This window comes from Neopelma chrysocephalum, unplaced genomic scaffold (assembly GCF_003984885.1).
Source record: "Neopelma chrysocephalum unplaced genomic scaffold, ASM398488v2 Primary Assembly neopelma1_22b, whole genome shotgun sequence".
In the NCBI taxonomy this organism is placed as follows: domain Eukaryota; kingdom Metazoa; phylum Chordata; class Aves; order Passeriformes; family Pipridae; genus Neopelma; species Neopelma chrysocephalum.
The window spans coordinates 10,444,893-10,462,907 of NW_020897690.1; the positions used below are offsets into that span (position 1 = coordinate 10,444,893).

At 39.6% G+C, this 18,015-nt stretch overlaps 1 protein-coding gene across 2 annotated transcripts; it reads left to right on the forward strand.

Moving 5' to 3' along the window:
- Window positions 1-1,054: 1,054 nt before the first annotated feature.
- Window positions 1,055-17,806, forward strand: FH (fumarate hydratase). 2 transcript variants are annotated; one of them, XM_027679835.1, is made up of 10 exons: window positions 1,055-1,192; window positions 6,792-6,926; window positions 7,676-7,786; window positions 10,012-10,188; window positions 10,979-11,161; window positions 12,125-12,290; window positions 14,037-14,240; window positions 14,850-14,977; window positions 16,880-17,033; window positions 17,600-17,806. In XM_027679835.1, exons 1-10 carry the CDS (start codon window positions 1,070-1,072, stop codon window positions 17,740-17,742), a joined length of 1,524 nt encoding a protein of 507 aa, XP_027535636.1. In that variant the 5' UTR covers window positions 1,055-1,069; the 3' UTR covers window positions 17,743-17,806. The 2 variants fall into 2 exon arrangements, with proteins under 2 accessions (XP_027535636.1, XP_027535646.1); XM_027679845.1 differs by lacking the exon at window positions 1,055-1,192 and adding an exon at window positions 1,507-1,603.
- Window positions 17,807-18,015: the final 209 nt, after the last annotated feature.

Genomic DNA, 18,015 nt, shown 5'->3' on the forward strand with positions numbered 1-18,015 from the left:
GAGGGCCCTTCCAACCTTTCTGTGATTCTGTGAAATGCATCGCATTAGTTTTAGACACAATGGAGATATTGAATTTTGTGATGTGGGGACTTAAACATCATAATTTATGATTATAAGTAAAATTGCAGAAAAGAAGAGTGATGCACTAGTAATTATAACTTTGTACTGTCATACTTTTATTGAATAAAACAAGAGGCTTCTGCTTACTTCCTCCGTAATAGAATAATATGATATTCTATATAATGTAGACTGTAATACTAATCTTTACTGACTCTGGAACTTCTGAAGCCATTTTTGTGGTAAGAGGGACCAAGGGGCAGAAGACTTGCCTTAATGTTAAAGCTTACCAAACTCAAATTTAATGTGCATTTACTGCCAAGATGTAACTTGTGAGGCATTGATAGAGCAGTTTCTAGCAGCATTTCTGTGAATAACTTCTTGGATGACAGAAGTGTAACTATGCAGACTGCAATTGAATGAAGCATTTTGCAATGTTTGACCAAAAAAAATGTTTTCTTTACTGCTGAATGTTGGCTGCTGTTGGGAAAGAAAAAAAGAATGTTTGGAAAACCTGAAGTGTTGAAATGTTGCTGGTGCTGGGTGGAAAAGTTCAATACCCCTTATTTCGCTCTTGTAGTGTTTCTGTACGTCGCACCAGGGGGAGACGTAGCATGTCGAAAAACTACCCTTGCATGGGCAGGAAGGGAAAAGCCTTTTTTTTTAATAGAAGGAGCCTAGGCTGTCGCTGGGGGGGGGGGAGGGGGGCGGGGGAGAGGAAATAACGCTCTAGGCATCTTTGACAAGGTTACAGTAAGGCAGGACAAGCTTATAAGTTTTTTTCCAGCGTGGGAAAAATCGCTGTTTGGCGCCTCCCCCGCTGCCCTTCGCCGGGGTCGCGCTGGGCCCCCGCCCCCCCTCGGGCATCCCGGTCCTGTCCCGGCCCGTCCCCCCGCGGCCGCGATTGGCGCGGCGGAGCCTCGGCGGGGATGGGCACCCGGCCCCGTGACGCTCGTCCGGGGCGGTGCTGCCTCGCCTCCCACCCCCGCGGTGCTCCCGGCCCCCCGCCACCATGCACCGATCACTCCACGCCTGCCGCCGCCTCGGCCGCTCCGCCGGGCTCCTGCTCTCCCGGCCGCCGCCCTCGCTGGATCCCGCCGGCCCCCGCTGGATCCCGCCGCCCCGCGCCGCCATGGTGAGCCCGGGTGGGGAGCGGGCAGCGGTGACCTCTAAGTGCCACCGCCGGCCGCCGCCGCCCTCGCTCCGCCCCCGCCCCGGGGGAACGGGCAGCTGGCGCTGCCAGAGGGAGCGGTGGCTGCCGGCAGGGCCGGGCGCGGGGGCTTTAATCCGGGGTGTTGCTCCGTCGGGAGCGCGCCGGCAGCGGGAGGACGTGGCCGCCGTTCTCTGCCGGGCTTGCGCGGCCGTTTCCCGCATCCTTCCTGCGGCAGCGCCGGGCCTGGCTCGGCCCCGCTGACGGCCCCGGATCTGCGGCCCCGAGCGGCGGCTGCTCCCGGGGCGGGCCGGGATGTGCAGCTCTCCGGGGGATGAGATTGACGCCGTGAGCACGGCCCTGAGCCGCCTTGCTGTGGCCGGCGAGGGGGGGCAGGTAGGAAAGGTGCTGGTGCGGGACCTGGTCTCACAGAGCTCTACTATGCGGCAGCTGCTCTCACAGGAATTTAAGATCCTTTCTTAGAGCTGTTGAGGTGCAAATAAGGAAAAGCTGCATCGTCACAGGAGTAGGGATATCTGGAATATCTTTGGGGCTGTCTGAAAACTAGGGAGCTTTTAGCTGAGAGAGCAGCCCGTGGCCTCTAGTAGGCATTCGCAGTAATTGTTCAAGTACAGACTGTTGGGCTCAGACATGAGTGGGATTTGATTATTTGCACACAGTTCAACATGGAAACAAAACTGCTATTCGAATAAGGAACTTCAAATCTCGGTAATAGTACCTGGGATGTTGCATGGAAGCCTTAGCCTCAGGTGCATCTCTGTGAGCTCACTCCTTAAAATGAGGTAATTTAGACTGTCAGAATAATTTCGGCAGAAAGTGGGGTGTTCAGGATTTTATCAATTCCTTAGTTTACCAAATTAGTTAGTAAATTTAATGAGAACATTGGTTTCCAATCTGTGATATTGATTAAGGTGTAGAAAATCGCATTTAAAAGAACAAGTTTTCCAACAAGTGAATAAACTTCATGGCGGATGAAACTTACCTGCATAATAAAATTGGTGTCAAAGCAGACTGTGTAGCTCAAACCATTGGCCTGTGAGATGGTTCCCTTTTTTATCTTCCCATTTGGTGTCATCTGAGAAAAGCATTCTAGATCATGACCCTCTTTTACTTGCTGAAGACTCGGTATTTGTGAAAGGCAGCAATCTTACAAGAAAAATAAGACCTGCTCTTTGCAGGTCAGAAATATGACCTGTCCTGTGTGCACTGTTAGTTGCTTGGGTTTAAATAACAGCAATAGTCATAACAAAATATCGCTCAGTGAATTTGTAACTCAAGCAAGCTGTTGAATTCTTACAGGAAAAGTTCTCTGTGTTTTTATTTAAAAGAGGTCCACCAAAAGATGTACCAACCACTATTTAAATAAAAAAATCCCAACCAACAAACCCACACCATCACTTTTTGATGTTTGTAGATATTTTTTCAGTAGCAACAGTTGTTTTAAAACACATTGTGTAGCTACAACCAAATGTTCATGCTGCGCTATGGTATGACTCTTAACTTAGAGCTATACAGGATGTTTTAAATGGATTTGTGGTTGCAATGGTTCTTCTGTAGCTGAATGTTGTAAAATATTGGGGTTTGGTTTCTAAAGGGTAAATTTCAGAATTTTTGACTCGATGTTATAAAGGACAAATGATGCTTAAAAATGGAAACATCCTTCATCTGCTAAAGGAGAGCAATTGAGCACAGATTGCATTTTCTGATGGCCTCAGAAAATGCTTTTGACAGGCTAAAAACGATGATTCTTTGAATTGAAATACTTATATCCAAAAGTTGGTGCATCTGTAAATCAGAATGTAATTTTCCACGGGAAGCAATATTGCAGCAGTTGTGCCATTTGAGTATCTCCAGGGCGTTATGGTGCAATCAGTTCTAGCTGATTAGTTCCCTCCAACAAGGCAAAAGTACAGTTCTGTTTTTCTAGCTTTGTTAGCTTTGGACTGCGGGTTCTCAGGATTTTGGAGGGCAGAGCATGCCTTGTCAGGCCTTTTTAAGAAATTTAAAAAAAAATAAATTTGTAAAGGTGAGGAATAGTAGTTCTGAGCAGAGGCTTGTAGCTGTGATAGAAACTAGGTGAGAGCACAGGAGTTTGCCTTGGCTCGTGGTGGAGTTGGTTAGGTCTCCTTTTGGCTTCTCCTATGGCCCAGGGGGTGGGGGAGTAGAGGGTTGACAAGAGTGTGCTGATGATGCACCATTTTGTAGCAGATCCTGTAGGTCAGGGAGTGGCTGCAGAAACTGCTTTAAATACAGGAACTGGGACCTTCTGCTCATAAAGCCACTCAAGAGGGTGAATTCTGGCTGAGGAGTGAGGGAAGCATGTTTGTTACATTCAAATTCAGACAAGGCTTCTTCAGGGTGCTACATCAGTACGAAGGTAATCCTGCAGTTTAGTTACTTCAGTATGTATGAAAAATACCACTTTGCTTTTTTAGCTAATGTCACTTCTTACTCTGTGAATCAGCAAATTACATTCATCTTAAAGCACCTTAACCTATTAACTTCATTGGAGTTTGCGAATGTGTAATGTGTAATTGGCTAGGGAAGTAATTTTTTTTAATAATGATTTCGTTGTTAGAAAGTACTTGTACAAGTATGCACTGATCCTATTTGTCTTTGTTTCACCATTGTTGACATTGGGATTATGTAAGTTTGAGGAATCAGTTGTGCAACTGCTAGCTTTTTTGTCTAAAAGGTCACAAGTAGTTTATCTTTTTTATATTGTTTGAGCGTGGATACTTTTGGTGATTGAACCACTGATCATATCGAGAGCTGGGCTTGGAACTGAATTGATTCTGCTTATCCAGCTCTGTGAAAGTTGACATTGTCTGCTTAAACAAGGTGCCCAAGTATCAAAAGCAGGGATTTCCCAACTGTTGGAATATTAATATGTGCACATGTACAGTAAGACCCACAAGCATCCCTATTAAACATTTTTGATAGTAAGATACTGAAGAAGCATTTACTATGTTCTATTTCTTGTTAGCATGTAAATGAATGCTAAGTGTCTCAAATAGGATAAAGAAGATTAAAGAACATAGGAATGATGTATTATGTCACAGTAATCTTTCTATTCTTGTGAAGTCAGTGTCTGGGAGCATCAGCCAAAACACAAGATACGGGGAGCGGATGGCAGTGTGAGAGCTAACCCTTGCTAGGGGCTGGGCTGCAGTTTCTTCTGAGTCATGTGCACCACCTACTCTGCAAGTACTCAAAGTGAGCAGGGCTGGTGTCTCTGGTGTGGGACTGATGGAATACTTGATGGCAGAGTGTCTCCATCTAGCTGGGAATGATGCTTAGGTCAGCAAAAAGGCTGAGACATTCCCCTCTCTCCACCTGCAACATGCCATCCGTGGTGATGCAAACCTGGTCAAGCTGCTTCAGAACGTCAGGGCTGCTGGAGAGAGCGTTCTGGCCAACAGCCAGCTGTGCTCCTGTCCAGGAAGACTGAGACCCACCTAACAAGGAGTGAGTAAAATGAACGAAGAAAAGAGAGGAACAGTCTGACTTCAGAAGTGGGCTCCTGGGGAAGAGTAAGAACTGTGCAAACACATATGATGCTTTCCCCATATTCTGACCCAAACTCTTCATGTACTTGGCACTGGTGAGGCTGCACCTCGAGTACTGTGTCCAGTTCTGGGCCCCTCACTACAAGAAGGGCATTGAGGTGCTGGAGTGAGTCCAGAGAAGGATGATGGAGCTGGAGAGACGTCTGGAGCACAAGTCTTATAGGAGCAGCTGAGAGATGGGGTTGTTTAGCCTGGAGGAGACCTTATTGCTCTCTGCAACTGCCTGAAAAGGACTTTGTAGCAAGGTGGGGGTTGGCCACTTCTCCCAGGCAGCCAGCAAGAGGATGAGAGGACATGGTCTCAAGCTGCACGAGGGGAGGTTCAGGTTGGGCATCAAGAAGAATTTCTTCACTGAAAGGGTTGTCAGACATTGGAATGGGCTGCCCAGGGAAGTGGTGAAGTCACCATCCCTGGTTTGTGTAATAACCCAGTTTTGATTTTTCTTCTGAGTGCTTATCTCATCTTCCCTGAACTCATGCAGACTTCCTTCATCTGCAGCATCAGCCGGCAGGGAGTTTCATCAGCCTGTGACTTGTGTGAAGAGCTACTCCCTTTCCCTTGCTTTGAACTTGACTCCTACAAGCTTAATGTTATGGCTCCCGTTTCTTGTACTGGAAGAGACAGTGAACAGCTAATACTGGTGCTTTTATTGACCTCAGTTTTCCTTCAATGCCCAAGTTACCTCTTTTCTGAACAAAAAAAGCCACTTGTCTTAAGAAGGGTGTTCCCTACCTTTTATCAACTTCATTACCTTTCTTTGAACTGTTTCTGGTAATATGCTTTTTGGGGATGAAAGAACCAAATCTGCACAAAGACCTTGGACTGTGGATGAACCATGGTGGCACGGCAACATTTCTTTTTGTATCTTTTGCTTTTCCCAATAGTTCCTTGGGTTTGGTTTTCTCCTTTGACTGCACTGCAACACTGACTTGACTCTATTGATAGAGCTTTCCCAAGGGCTCACCCCTAAGGGTTGTGGTTATGTCAGGACCTGGCATTGTGTATGTATACACACTACCTGTGGGACTGGAATTGTTTTACTCTATCCATGATAAAGAATTGGAAATTACTTCTTCCCTTTCCTGAAGACTCTGGAAGAAGGTAACCTCCTCTGGAGAAGGATGAATACCTTTCCCACAGAAAACTGGGACTTGGCTGACCAAGGTGTGGGGAGATGAAGAGTAAACTGGTCTTGCTTCCTGTTCCAGTTCCATAATCTTTGTAGAGCTGCATGTGAATGTGATCACATCATCCCAAATGAATGTTGTTGTTCTACAAAAAGTAAAGAATTACTTTTTTTGGTGTATGTCAGCTAAAATTAATTTGCTTGTGGCTGTGTTAGATAATAACATGTATGAGGTGTATACATGATGCAGAAATACTTCCATATTTAAACAGTGCACAAAATATACCTATATGCAGTTCCTTTGTGTTGTACAGCTAGGGCAACTGTGTTTCTGGTTTATTAGGCCAAAGGGGATAATTAATGGTCAGTAACTTGGTCCTGGATTAGTCAGTTGCTCCCTTCCAGTATTAAGTGTCATGTGGGGTGTGGGTTTCAAATAAGAATTATGTTACATGTGTGTTGATTGGACAGATGCTACCTGAATTCTTACTATGCTAGTTCTTCAGTTTGGTTTTAACAAAACACCAGTTCTGTAAATTGTAAGCTAAGGTACTAATTCTTAGAAAAGAAGAAACAGTCTCTTATCAGGATGACAGTGGGCAGCTGAGGTCTTAAGTCTTGCAGTGCTGCCTGTCACCAGTGGGACAGCTGGGCTTCACAGTGGTAGTAGTTGTGACTTCCAGTGAGAGAGGTGCTCAAACTAGAAAAATATCTTAATTTCAAAGGTATAAAACTACCTATGACTAGCCGCATGTCTTTGCTTTGTGTTTTTTCCCCCTTCTTGAATCTTTTTTTTCTTGACTGCTTGCTTTGAAAATGGATGTGCCATTTACCAGTGTTTGAATTTTTTTGTTTTGTTTTTCTACAGTCCACTAAAGAGGCTTTTAGGATAGAATATGATACTTTTGGTGAACTGAAGGTCCCAAGTGACAAATACTATGGTGCCCAAACTGTAAGATCTACAATGAACTTCAAAATTGGAGGTGTTTCAGAAAGGATGCCAGTAAGTAATTTGAATCTGTGTTAATTTCTTTCTTAAGTGCTTTTTGGATGTGAAAATGAATACCTTTTTCTTAGACTTCTGCTGGAAGTGTAAGCAACTTTGAATTTTAATTAAAGGTAGAAATTCCAAAGCAATATATTATTCTGTGGTAGAAGTCCTTTTTTCGTTGCACTGAAATAAATTGAATATTGCTTTTGAATAATTTTTATTGTGTTGCTTAATTTTTTAATAACAGGGATGAATAGAAATCTCTCATTTTTTCAGAGATGAAAAAGTGAATGGAATAATTTGTTTGCTGTGGCTTTTATATAGTTTTTTTATTGAGGTTGTTAAGCAGAGCATGAATTGATATAAAGTTGCTTTTTCACATGTAGCTGTGCATAGAGCATTAGTGTGCACTTGCTTTGTCAAATACTGACTTTCCATGTACTGAAACATGTCAATTTTCCCTCAAAAGGCTATTTTAGAAATGGAACCAGTTCAATTTTAATGCATGTAATTTTTGATGCACAGATCATATATGGACTTGCAAAGAAAGCTGTATACTGCTCTCTGGACTGCTTGGATGAATGTTACTGTTAATGGGAGCATAGGGCATAGGACCTGATTGCTCTCTGGTTTGTTCAATGAACTACTGCTGGATTTATGATCAGAAGGAGTTTGGTTTAGAACTAGACATGTGCTATAAATTCCTAACATGTCCTTTGGGGGAAGAAAACTGTGTATTTAAACTTACCCTTGTGTCTCAGGTTCAAGTCATAAGGGCTTTTGGCATCTTGAAGAGAGCAGCTGCTGAAGTAAATCAAGATTATGGTCTCGACCCAAAGATTGCTAAAGCCATTGTACAGGCAGCAAATGAGGTAGGAACAAACTGTTCAAATACTAGAACTGCCATTGTATTTTTGTTAAGCTTTTCACAGGAGCCTGAGGCATTGCATTTCTCCGATTACTAGAGAAAAGCATTTCTTATTAGTGAATTTTGTTTTTCAGAAATCATTTACATTATATAATAATTTTAGTATTTTACTTCTTGCATTTAAAGAAATGATGGAATATTAAAATGCATTTTGATACTTAAAGCAATGTGATTTTTTTCCCCTCTATTAAGAATAATTATTACTTGACTCTTACCAGATGAACAGTATAAAAGAGGGGAATAGAGTCTCAGCTCATTTAACTAAATGAAGTCTGATATGCCAAGCAAAGCTTTTTAGTTTTGGAAGTCTCTAATCTGTAAAGGATTAGAGGATACCAGGATCTGGATCCTGGTAATCTGAAGACCATCTGCAGTTTGAGTAGTTTCTCTGTTACTAGTCTATTTCCTCTCCAGATTTAGGCTTACTAGTAAATCTGTGCTTTGTAAGTATCAGTTTTATTGCTAAAGAGGACATGATGAGACAAATGGGCATCTTCCTCTTTCTTAGGATAAATGCCACCCAAGTGCAGAGTTGTAAATGACCATTATTTGAGGTGTGGTAATACCAGGTGTGCTGATTTGTATAAATCAACAGATCTGTTTATCTATAAGCATTTGTTACAGAGTTTTCTTGTTCTAACTTGCTTAAAAATATTTCAGTATTTGCAGAAGCCTCATCCTCTTTCCACCAGCTGTAGCAGCCTAAGTCCCAAGAGCCAATAGCTGTGGGGAATTCCAGAATATATCCAGGCTCTTTCTGTTGTTTCTAGGGTTCCCCTAGTTAAAGGTGGATTAGAAGTTTTGGTGGCTAAAGGCTACTTAGTTTAGATTCATAAGTTCTGAAACTTGTTTGGGGCTTTTTTTTGTTGTGTTTTAAAAACATCCTTGCAATGATATCCTTTCTCTTACCTACAAAATAATTTTCTATTACAACTTAAAGAGATACATCAAGGAATCAAGTTACTCCTGGAGGTGGGAACTTTGCCCCTGTATAAGATGGGGAATATGGAAGATCCTTTCCTGAAAAACATGTTTCCAGGAGGACTGATGTATCCTGATAATCCGGAGATGGTTATCTAGGCTCAGAGTTGTGACAACAGATCCTTTGTTTTTCTGAGGCTCATATGTATGGGTGTGATACTTCTGAGCACAGATTTTGATGCTATCACAAACACATGTTTAGAAAACTCTCTAATGCGCATAAGATTCAATAGACTCCAAAAAATGTTGATCAAAGAGGAGCATGTCTTACAGGAAAAAGGTGTTTGATACTATCAGCCATCTGCTGGCTTTGTTGATGCAAAATGTTATGTCTACAGGTGTAAGAGGCCTGGAACTTCCTGTATGAAATTTCTTTTTTGTGAAATATCACAGTCCAGTTACACAGATTTCATGTACTGCATGTGGATGGCTGATGATCTTTGGCAAAAACACCTTTTCTGGGGGACTATTTCCCAAAGGAACTGACTTCTCAGTGCCTCTAATTCAAGCTGTTATATAGTTGTGATCAGTGTACATGATGAAACTGTGCAGCTGTTGATCTCCTAGAAGAAAGCAGTGCACCCATGATGAGAAGTTTGGGTACAGATAAGCTTTGTCGAAATGGTTAAAACCGAAGGAGGCACACAACACTGAATCTGTACCCTGAAGCACCTTATGTGCTCTGATTGAGAAACTTCTTGAGATATTTCTCTTGCCTTAAAAATTTTCCTAACCTGAGCAAATAACTGTGGAAGGGAGAACCAGCATGTACTACCTCTAGTCCTATGCAGAAGGATTAGAATTCAAATGGCTTTAAAATTTGGTAAAGTGGGTGATGTGTTTCACTTGTAAAATCAGCTTCATTGTTTGGGAAAGAGAAGATATAATTTAAAATACCTTTTAAAAATCTTTTCTTTCTATGACTGTAGAACATGAAATCAAATTCTATGTATCTCTGTGTTTCACAATTCAGCATCTTCAAAAAGATAGCAAATGGGTTTTTTCCCTTTTAATATCTGGTATTACATCAAAAACTCGTTAGTTATTCTTGTGTGAATTCACAATTGTTATATGTAGATTTAAAAATACAATAGAGAGCATAATTGTAATTATAGCTATAAAATATTAAGGTTTGTGCATTTACTTTATTTTCTCATAGAATAACTTTTCTCTCTTCTTCTATTATAGGTAGCTGAAGGAAAATTAAATGATCACTTCCCATTGGTAGTGTGGCAGACTGGGTCTGGAACTCAAACCAATATGAATGTCAACGAAGTCATCAGCAACAGAGCCATTGAGATAATGGGGGGCACCCTGGGGAGCAAAAAGCCAGTACATCCGAATGACCATGTTAACAAAAGCCAGGTTGTTATACTTGTATTATACTTCTTTGAACTCCAGAAGTTTTGGGTTTTTGAATTTTGAGTTCTCTTACATCCACTGTTTAAGTTTAAAAAAAAAGAAAAGTAGTTTTGGGGACAGCTTTGTCAACAATTTTCCAATTTTTTTCAGTTTAAATGAACTTTTAAGATGTTTGTCAGTGACAGTATGAGCTGTTCAGATTAAAAACTTTGAACTCATTCATGACAGATAAATTCACACATAATGTATGGGCAGAGGTGGCCTTATGACAAAGACTATTACTGCAGTCTTAAAAGAACTTAAATATAGATCCAGTTTCTAAATGTTCAATCATGGTAGACATTTTTATTATACTTCACTCTTAAAGTTCAGGTAATCTGAACAAAATACTAAGCCACTGACTTGGTTGTTTCCCTTCCTGATCTTTTGTGCTTACTCAATATCCATTTAACATTATCAAAGCAACACATAGGTGTTTTAAAGTCACCTACAATTCCTTTAAAATCATCCATCCCTTTTACCTGTCTCTCATAACTACTGTAGTAATTATTTTTCTTTTTTTTTGTCCCATTGTTGTTGTGAACAATCTATTCAGTTTAACTTTCTTAAGGTATAGTTATAAAAAGTTGATTTATCAATAAGAGTCTGGCCTTGCGGAACAGTCCTGAGTTGCTTACTCTTAGTTTAGTTTCTAATTGTTTATAAAATAAAGAGAAGAAAGCCATACATGCACATCTTACAGCAACAGTGGTGAGAAAAGCTTGTAAATAAATTTCTTGAACTTTCTTCACAGAGTTCAAATGACACTTTCCCAACAGCAATGCATATTGCTGCTGCCCAGGAGGTTAATGAGGTGTTGTTACCTGGACTGAAGAAGCTACAGAATGCACTTGAAGGGAAATCCAAAGAGTTTTCCCAAATCATAAAAATAGGGCGCACTCATACGCAAGATGCTGTTCCACTTACACTTGGACAGGTAAAAAAAAAATAAAATTAGGCATTTCTTTGGACAATTCTTGTAAATGTACTGGAGGATATTGAGGCCAACTTGAGAACGCCTGAATTAAGTTGATAGTTTAAGAGAAATTATAGGCTGAATCTCAGTATGAGTATTTTCAGTCTATGCTGGAGTTTGCTGAATATGCTGTACTCTAATAACTGGGTCATAAATTTTCTTAACTTTTTGCATATGTGTTTTACTTCTAACAGTATTAAGATATAAATGATTGTTAAATGGTATTTCATTACCAAATAACACAACGCAATTTTTCAGTTACGCTGGCATTGCAAGGAAGAGGTAATTGCAGTCTGTAATCTCTAAACATATGTAAATGAAGTTTTGCCAACAAACAAAACTACTAGGTATTTTGAATGAAAAACTTAGATATATGATCTTGTGTGTGTGTGTGTGTGTATGTGTGTATGTGTGTATAAATATAAAAGATGGCAAATCTTATCATATTGTCAAGAATGGCTTATATTACAATAATTTGGTAATGAACTAAAGTGAATTGATATCCAGGTAAAGTTTGTGGCTTTTTTCTAAGAATGCACAGGTGGGTTTTACTAAACTAAAGTCAAGTGAACAAAGCCCAAGATCCATTTCTTTATTTGTAGTTGGAGAACATTAGTTCAGTCTCGGAGCTGTTTTAATGTGGATTCAGATCCTACTAAGTACACGCCTGATATAAAAGGCATTATGTATAATTTTATTTTATGTATTCAGATTGGTTTTATGTATAATTGTTATGTGGGAACAGTCTTCTAATATTTCCATACTTTTACTGACAACATGCTAAGATGTAACATTTGGGTAAAATTCAGTGCTTTCATTTTTTTAAAAAAATTAGTCAAATCATGTTAAAAATCTAAATGATTCTAGGTGTTTATTCTTGGTTATTGTCTTTATTTCTTTATCTTGTCCTCCTTTCTTTCAAAGGAATTTAGTGGTTATGTGCAACAAATCAAATATGGTGTGGCTAGGATTGAATCAACCATGCCAAGAGTATATCAGCTGGCAGCTGGCGGGACTGCAGTTGGCACAGGATTAAACACAAGAATTGGCTTTGCTGAGAAAGTTGCTGCTAAAGTGGCTGAACTGACAGGTGAGGAATCATATTTTGGAGTTACCAGTAAAGCGGTATGTGTAACACACAGTCAAATTCAAACTAAATCTTTCTGTTTCCATACCTCTAATAAGCTCAAATTGTATTTTTATTTTAACATGACACTTTCTGTTAATGCCATGTGTTATATGCCTTCAGATTTTTCGTGCAGTGTATTTTTGTAATTATATTCAGTGGATTGAAAGTGACTGAAATTATGGTGTTTTTCTGAGCAAGGCTCATTGAATATGGATACAGTTTCAGACTTCTATTATTAGCCCAACTATAATGCTTCTGTCTTGATCTTTGCTCCTCTGGCTCTCTTAATTTACAGTGACTCAGCACAAAAGAAGGGAAAAAACGCTCCCAAAGCCACTCTGTTTTTTTCATGTGAAAGAGTAAAGGTTAGCTGTCTAATTCTTTCAATGCTGTCTTGATAGATCTTAAAACTTAATTTACAATGATATTGAGATCTGTAAACCAGATCTTGTGTCAGAATATCAGTTTTTAAAATGCCCCCAAAATGAACATGTACATCTGTCATTTACATTTGCCGTAAAATCTGAAATTGCTTATCAACAGTATTTTGTTTTTAATGGACCTATTATTCACTGTTTTGCAGAGGGTCAATACTTTCTTGTACCCTGAGAAGGAAGAAGTAACTTCTTGTAAACAAAGCTGCTAGGAGCAGTACAGGGCATGTTTTGGTGGTGTTATGAAGCTCTCCATCTTGGCGCTCTTTAGGTGTCCTAATGGCAGGTTGTACGAGTTTAAAACAACTAGGGCAGACTCTTGAAGTTCCACATGTTCTTATTGGCCAGGACAAGAGGAAAAGTTTGGATGGATCTCTGCAACTGAGAAGGCAGCTGTGCAATTCAGAAGCTCATGCAGATTGGGTGGGATTTGGTGTTTGTCAGGAGCTGCCAAACACAAGAAATTAGGGAGGTTATGCTGCTCTTCTTTGAATGGGTGATGAAAGCTCAGATCGGTAGTTCTGTGGGGCAGAAGTCCAGCCCACAGTCAGTCCCTAATGATATCTGTTCCCACTAATAGCACACTGCTCAACTTTCCTTCCAGGGCAAAGTCCTGAAGAAATGTTTTTCATTACGGAACCCAGGCTTAAATCTTCAGGCATTTAATTAACATAAACAGAGCTGTTACTTCCATTGCTGCTGTGCTTTTGCTGTTGGCAGGCATCCTCCTAAGTCTGAATCAGCTTTCACATGTTCTGAGTGAGGTATTGTTCGCTTCCAGTGCTGGTACTCAGGTGCATCTTTTTCCTTTAAGTAGCTAATTCCATTGTGAATACTTCTTATTTACCTTAATGCTGCAAAACCATTTATTTTTATAACTGAGGGAACCCATCAAAGCAACTAACAATCTGAATTATCTAACTTGATTTACTGGAAAAAATACATAAGTTTGGGCTAAATTCTGAAAGATTTTTGACATTCACAAAATACTGTGGTGCAAAAGCAATATAACACAGAATGAAAGCTTGACATTTGTGCCTTTGTTGTTGGTAGATGCTAATCATATTCTTCTGTATTTTAATGACTTTTATTGTGTCTTTTGTATTGACTTTAATTTGTTTAAGAACTAAGTGAAGTAAGCTGCAGAGAAGAGAGGTGTGTTATAGTGTTATTAATTTTTATTTTTTATTAAGCTAATCATGCGTTTGATTATCTGGTTTATGTCTGCAAGGAAGTGCCTCATTGGTTTAATACTTCCCCCTCCTCCATGTAGGTTTGCCTTTTGTCACTGCTCCAAATAAGTTTGAAGCGCTTGCAGCCCATGATGCTCTAGTTGAACTCAGTGGAGCCATGAACACGGTGGCATGTAGTCTGATGAAAATAGCTAATGATATTCGTTTCCTGGGTTCTGGACCACGCTCTGGACTAGGAGAACTCATCCTGCCTGAAAATGAACCAGGAAGCAGCATCATGCCAGGTACAGAGAAAGCAGAGAGAATTATTACCTGTTTCTTTTGTTTTGGACCACTGTCTCTTAACAAATGTTTACCAAACAGCATCTCGATGATTCTGATGGGTCACTTCCTACTCAGTATATCCTCTGATTCTGTGATCACAAATGTCAGTAAGTCCATGATTCAATCCTTCTGTCAATTCCTATCTATTATACCAGAATTTGCATTTATAAAAATACCTGCTTGCACAGCTGTATGTTGGTAAGTAAGGTTATATACTCCTGTCTATTAAGAACTGTGGTAATGAACAGCTGCTCAGCTCATGCACAGTTGATCAAGCTCTTGAAGTGTTGGTAGATTGCTAAAGCAGCCAGTGCTGTTCTAAAAATCCTAGCTGAAATACTGGAATAGTATTTACAGTCAATCTAATATCATTTATGGAAATACTTTTTCTTCTGTGGTGCACAGAAGAAACGAGTAAGACTTGTTACCTCTTTAAAATCATTTTCTGTTCAATGTGATTTGGTAGATGAGGAAACCATTTGTTTCTGACTGGTGATGGTTGGTTGGTTGGTTGGTTGGTTTTTCTCCTTCCTTCTTTGGTAACCTTTTTCTCTCCCTTTCATAACCAGGAAAAGTGAACCCTACCCAGTGTGAAGCTGTAACCATGGTGGCAGCCCAAGTTATGGGAAACCATGTTGCTGTTACTGTAGGAGGAAGCAATGGACACTTTGAACTGAATGTCTTTAAGCCCATGATGGTAAGTTCATGAAATTTTAAACACCTAGGACTTTTTCGGTAATTGTTTATATAGTCACATAATTCGTGGGCAGAAAAACCCTCAGTGAATAATTGGTCAATACAAGCACCAGAGAAGCTAATAAATTGTGAGAACAAATTTTATTATTTTGTACGGCAAGCCCTTGTTATTTTGACAGGGAGCTGAGAATCTTTTTTACGTGAAACTATCTTATGCAGATAAGCTTCTACCCTAACAATGTATGTGTATCATCAGCCTAAGGAAGTAAGCAGAGACACAAAATGAGGCAAGATTTTTGTACAAAGCCACAGTGAATTTGGTATTTTAGCTAAAAACAAGGATTTTTATTTTTTTTAGCAGCTATTCTGCTACTGCTGAATACCAAAGGGTTACATGCTTTTTGCAAGTGAAGCGTGTAAAATTGTAAATGATTAGTTTTAGACTTCAGTATTTAAAATAATGTCTGCCTTCTACAGTGTGAGCAGGATATACCAAGATACATGCTGCTGCTTTTGTATATTTAATTTTAAAAAGTCAAGTTAGTGGAGTGTTACAAATCACCTTGAACTGAAATTTGTATGTTTTGACAAGAAGTCGTAATTCTTATTTTTTCCTTTGGAGTATCTACTTGGGGTTTGTTTGGGGCTTTTTTCTTGGTTTTTTATGCCTTAAAACTGAGAAGGAAAACTAAACAGAGGAGAAATTGAGGACAAGAATATAAACAAAAGCACCAAATCGGAAGATTGTGGAGAACTGTATGTAAGATGTTGAAAGAATGGCATAGAGGTTAAGGTAGGGGTGAAAGTTTTGAATTAAGGTGACTTTCAGAGAAGATACTAAATAGAAATAAAGTTTTTGAGGTTTTGTTGCCTTGTTAAAAATAAGACGCACAGAAGCAGCAGCATGTCATTTTTCTGCACAGTCTATACTGACTGATGCTGCATTTTTATTATGCCTGTTAGAAATGATTGAAAGAAATTTTATATTTTACAATAAAAGCATTTTTTGATCTCTTCATTACTGTCTGCTTAGGGTAATTTTTTCTCTGCCAGTCTGAATATATTTGTTCTAAGCATATAGCGCCTGGTTTTGAAGAGGAAAAAAAAATTATATTGAACAGCCAAGAGGTGTACCTGTCAGAAGATGAATTTGATAGAAACAGTCACCTCTCCAAAAAAAAAAAAAAAAAAGGTGCCATGTTGTGGATTGTCAAAGAATACAACTAATGCCAGACATTATTGTCCTTAATATTTTTAGATATGTTCTTGTAATTGGTACCTGAGGGGGAAAATTACAACAAATAAAATGCCTTCTTGTATTTTTTACTTGGTTATTTGTGAACTGGTATAACAAAATGATTACACATACTGTGCTTGTTTTTATGCAGGAATTCGGCTTCTCACAAATTCATTTAAATAGGAATGCAAAAGGAGGAGGTTGTACTATTTACTGTACTTCTGTTAAGGGGTTGGAAGGGACCTTAAAGATCATCTAGTCCCAACCCCTGCTGCCATGGGCAGGGACACCTCTGACTAGACCAGATTGCTCAAGGCCTTATCCAACCTGGCCTTGAACACTGCCTGGGTTGAGGCATTCACAACCTCCCTGGGCAACCTGTTCCAGTGTCTCACCACCTTCACAGTAAAGAATTTCTTCCTAATAATTAGCATAAAATTCCCCTCTTTCAGTTTGTACCCATTACTCCTTGTCCTATCACTACAATTCCTGATGAAGAGTCCCTCACTGGCTTTCCTGTAGACCACCTTTAGATACTGGAAGGAAAATAGCCTGTTAAATAATTTGATATTGAAAGGGGGGCACCGGTTATGAACAAATGTGCCAGAATGTGCAACTAGTAATATCTGAATGAAGTAATTGGTGTTTCCTTCTTTGTCTTGTTAGATTAAAAATGTTTTAAACTCTGCAAGACTTCTTGGAGATGTGTGTGTTTCTTTCACTGACAACTGTGTAGTAGGAATTCAAGCCAATACGGAGAGGATCAACAAACTGATGAATGAATCTTTGATGTTGGTAACAGCACTGAACCCACATATAGGTAGGTTTAAGGCTCAGAAAGTTTTCAAAACATTATACTGAAATATCTTGTGGCAACATTATTTTTCACATGCTATCTGTATTGTCATGATGTTTAGGAGACCAAGTCATGGCTCAGGTCAAAAGTTAATTTACTTCAACATCACCAATTGCTGTTACTGTTGCAGATGTTGTGTCTTCCTTACAGTGGCCATACCAGTGCATTAGAAAAATAACTCTTGATTAGAATCAGAAGGGGATTGGGAGAATTTGTGAACCTGTTCTCCTGAACTGACCGCTAATAATGATAAGTAAAAGATTATGATATGAGATTTTTTTTTTTTTAAAGGAGAAGGTCCCATAAATCTTTGATCTAAGTGAGTTAAGTCCAGGATAACAGAATTTACCTTCACTTTAAATAAGGAGTTAGTGTAAACATTTGGTGTGCATTTACTGCAAATTGAGTTAAATAGTAATAGCAATGCCTGGCAAATAATTCTCCAAAGACCAAGTGTCCCACTTTTCTCTCACCTCTCATGAATCATTGAAATTGCAAATGGCTAACTTGTTGCTTTTGTTTTGTTACAGGATATGATAAAGCAGCTAAGATTGCCAAAACTGCGCACAAAGAGGGGACAACGTTAAAAGAAGCTGCTATAAAGCTGGGGTTCCTTACGTCAGACCAGTTTGATCAGTGGGTGAAGCCTAAAGATATGTTAGGTCCTCAGTAACTTCTGTACAAAATAAAAAAGTGTTCTTAATATAAAAAAATAAAACAAATATGATATCACAGAATCACAGAATTATTTAGGTTGGAAAAGACCTCTGAGATTATCAAGTCCAACCTATGACCCAACACCACCCTGGCAACTAGACCATGGCACCAAGTCCCACATCCAGTTTTTCTTAAACACCTCCAAGGACAGTGACTCGACCATCTCGCTGGTCTGTCCATTCCCATGTCTAATCACGCTGTCAGTGAAGAAATTCTTCCTGATGTCCAC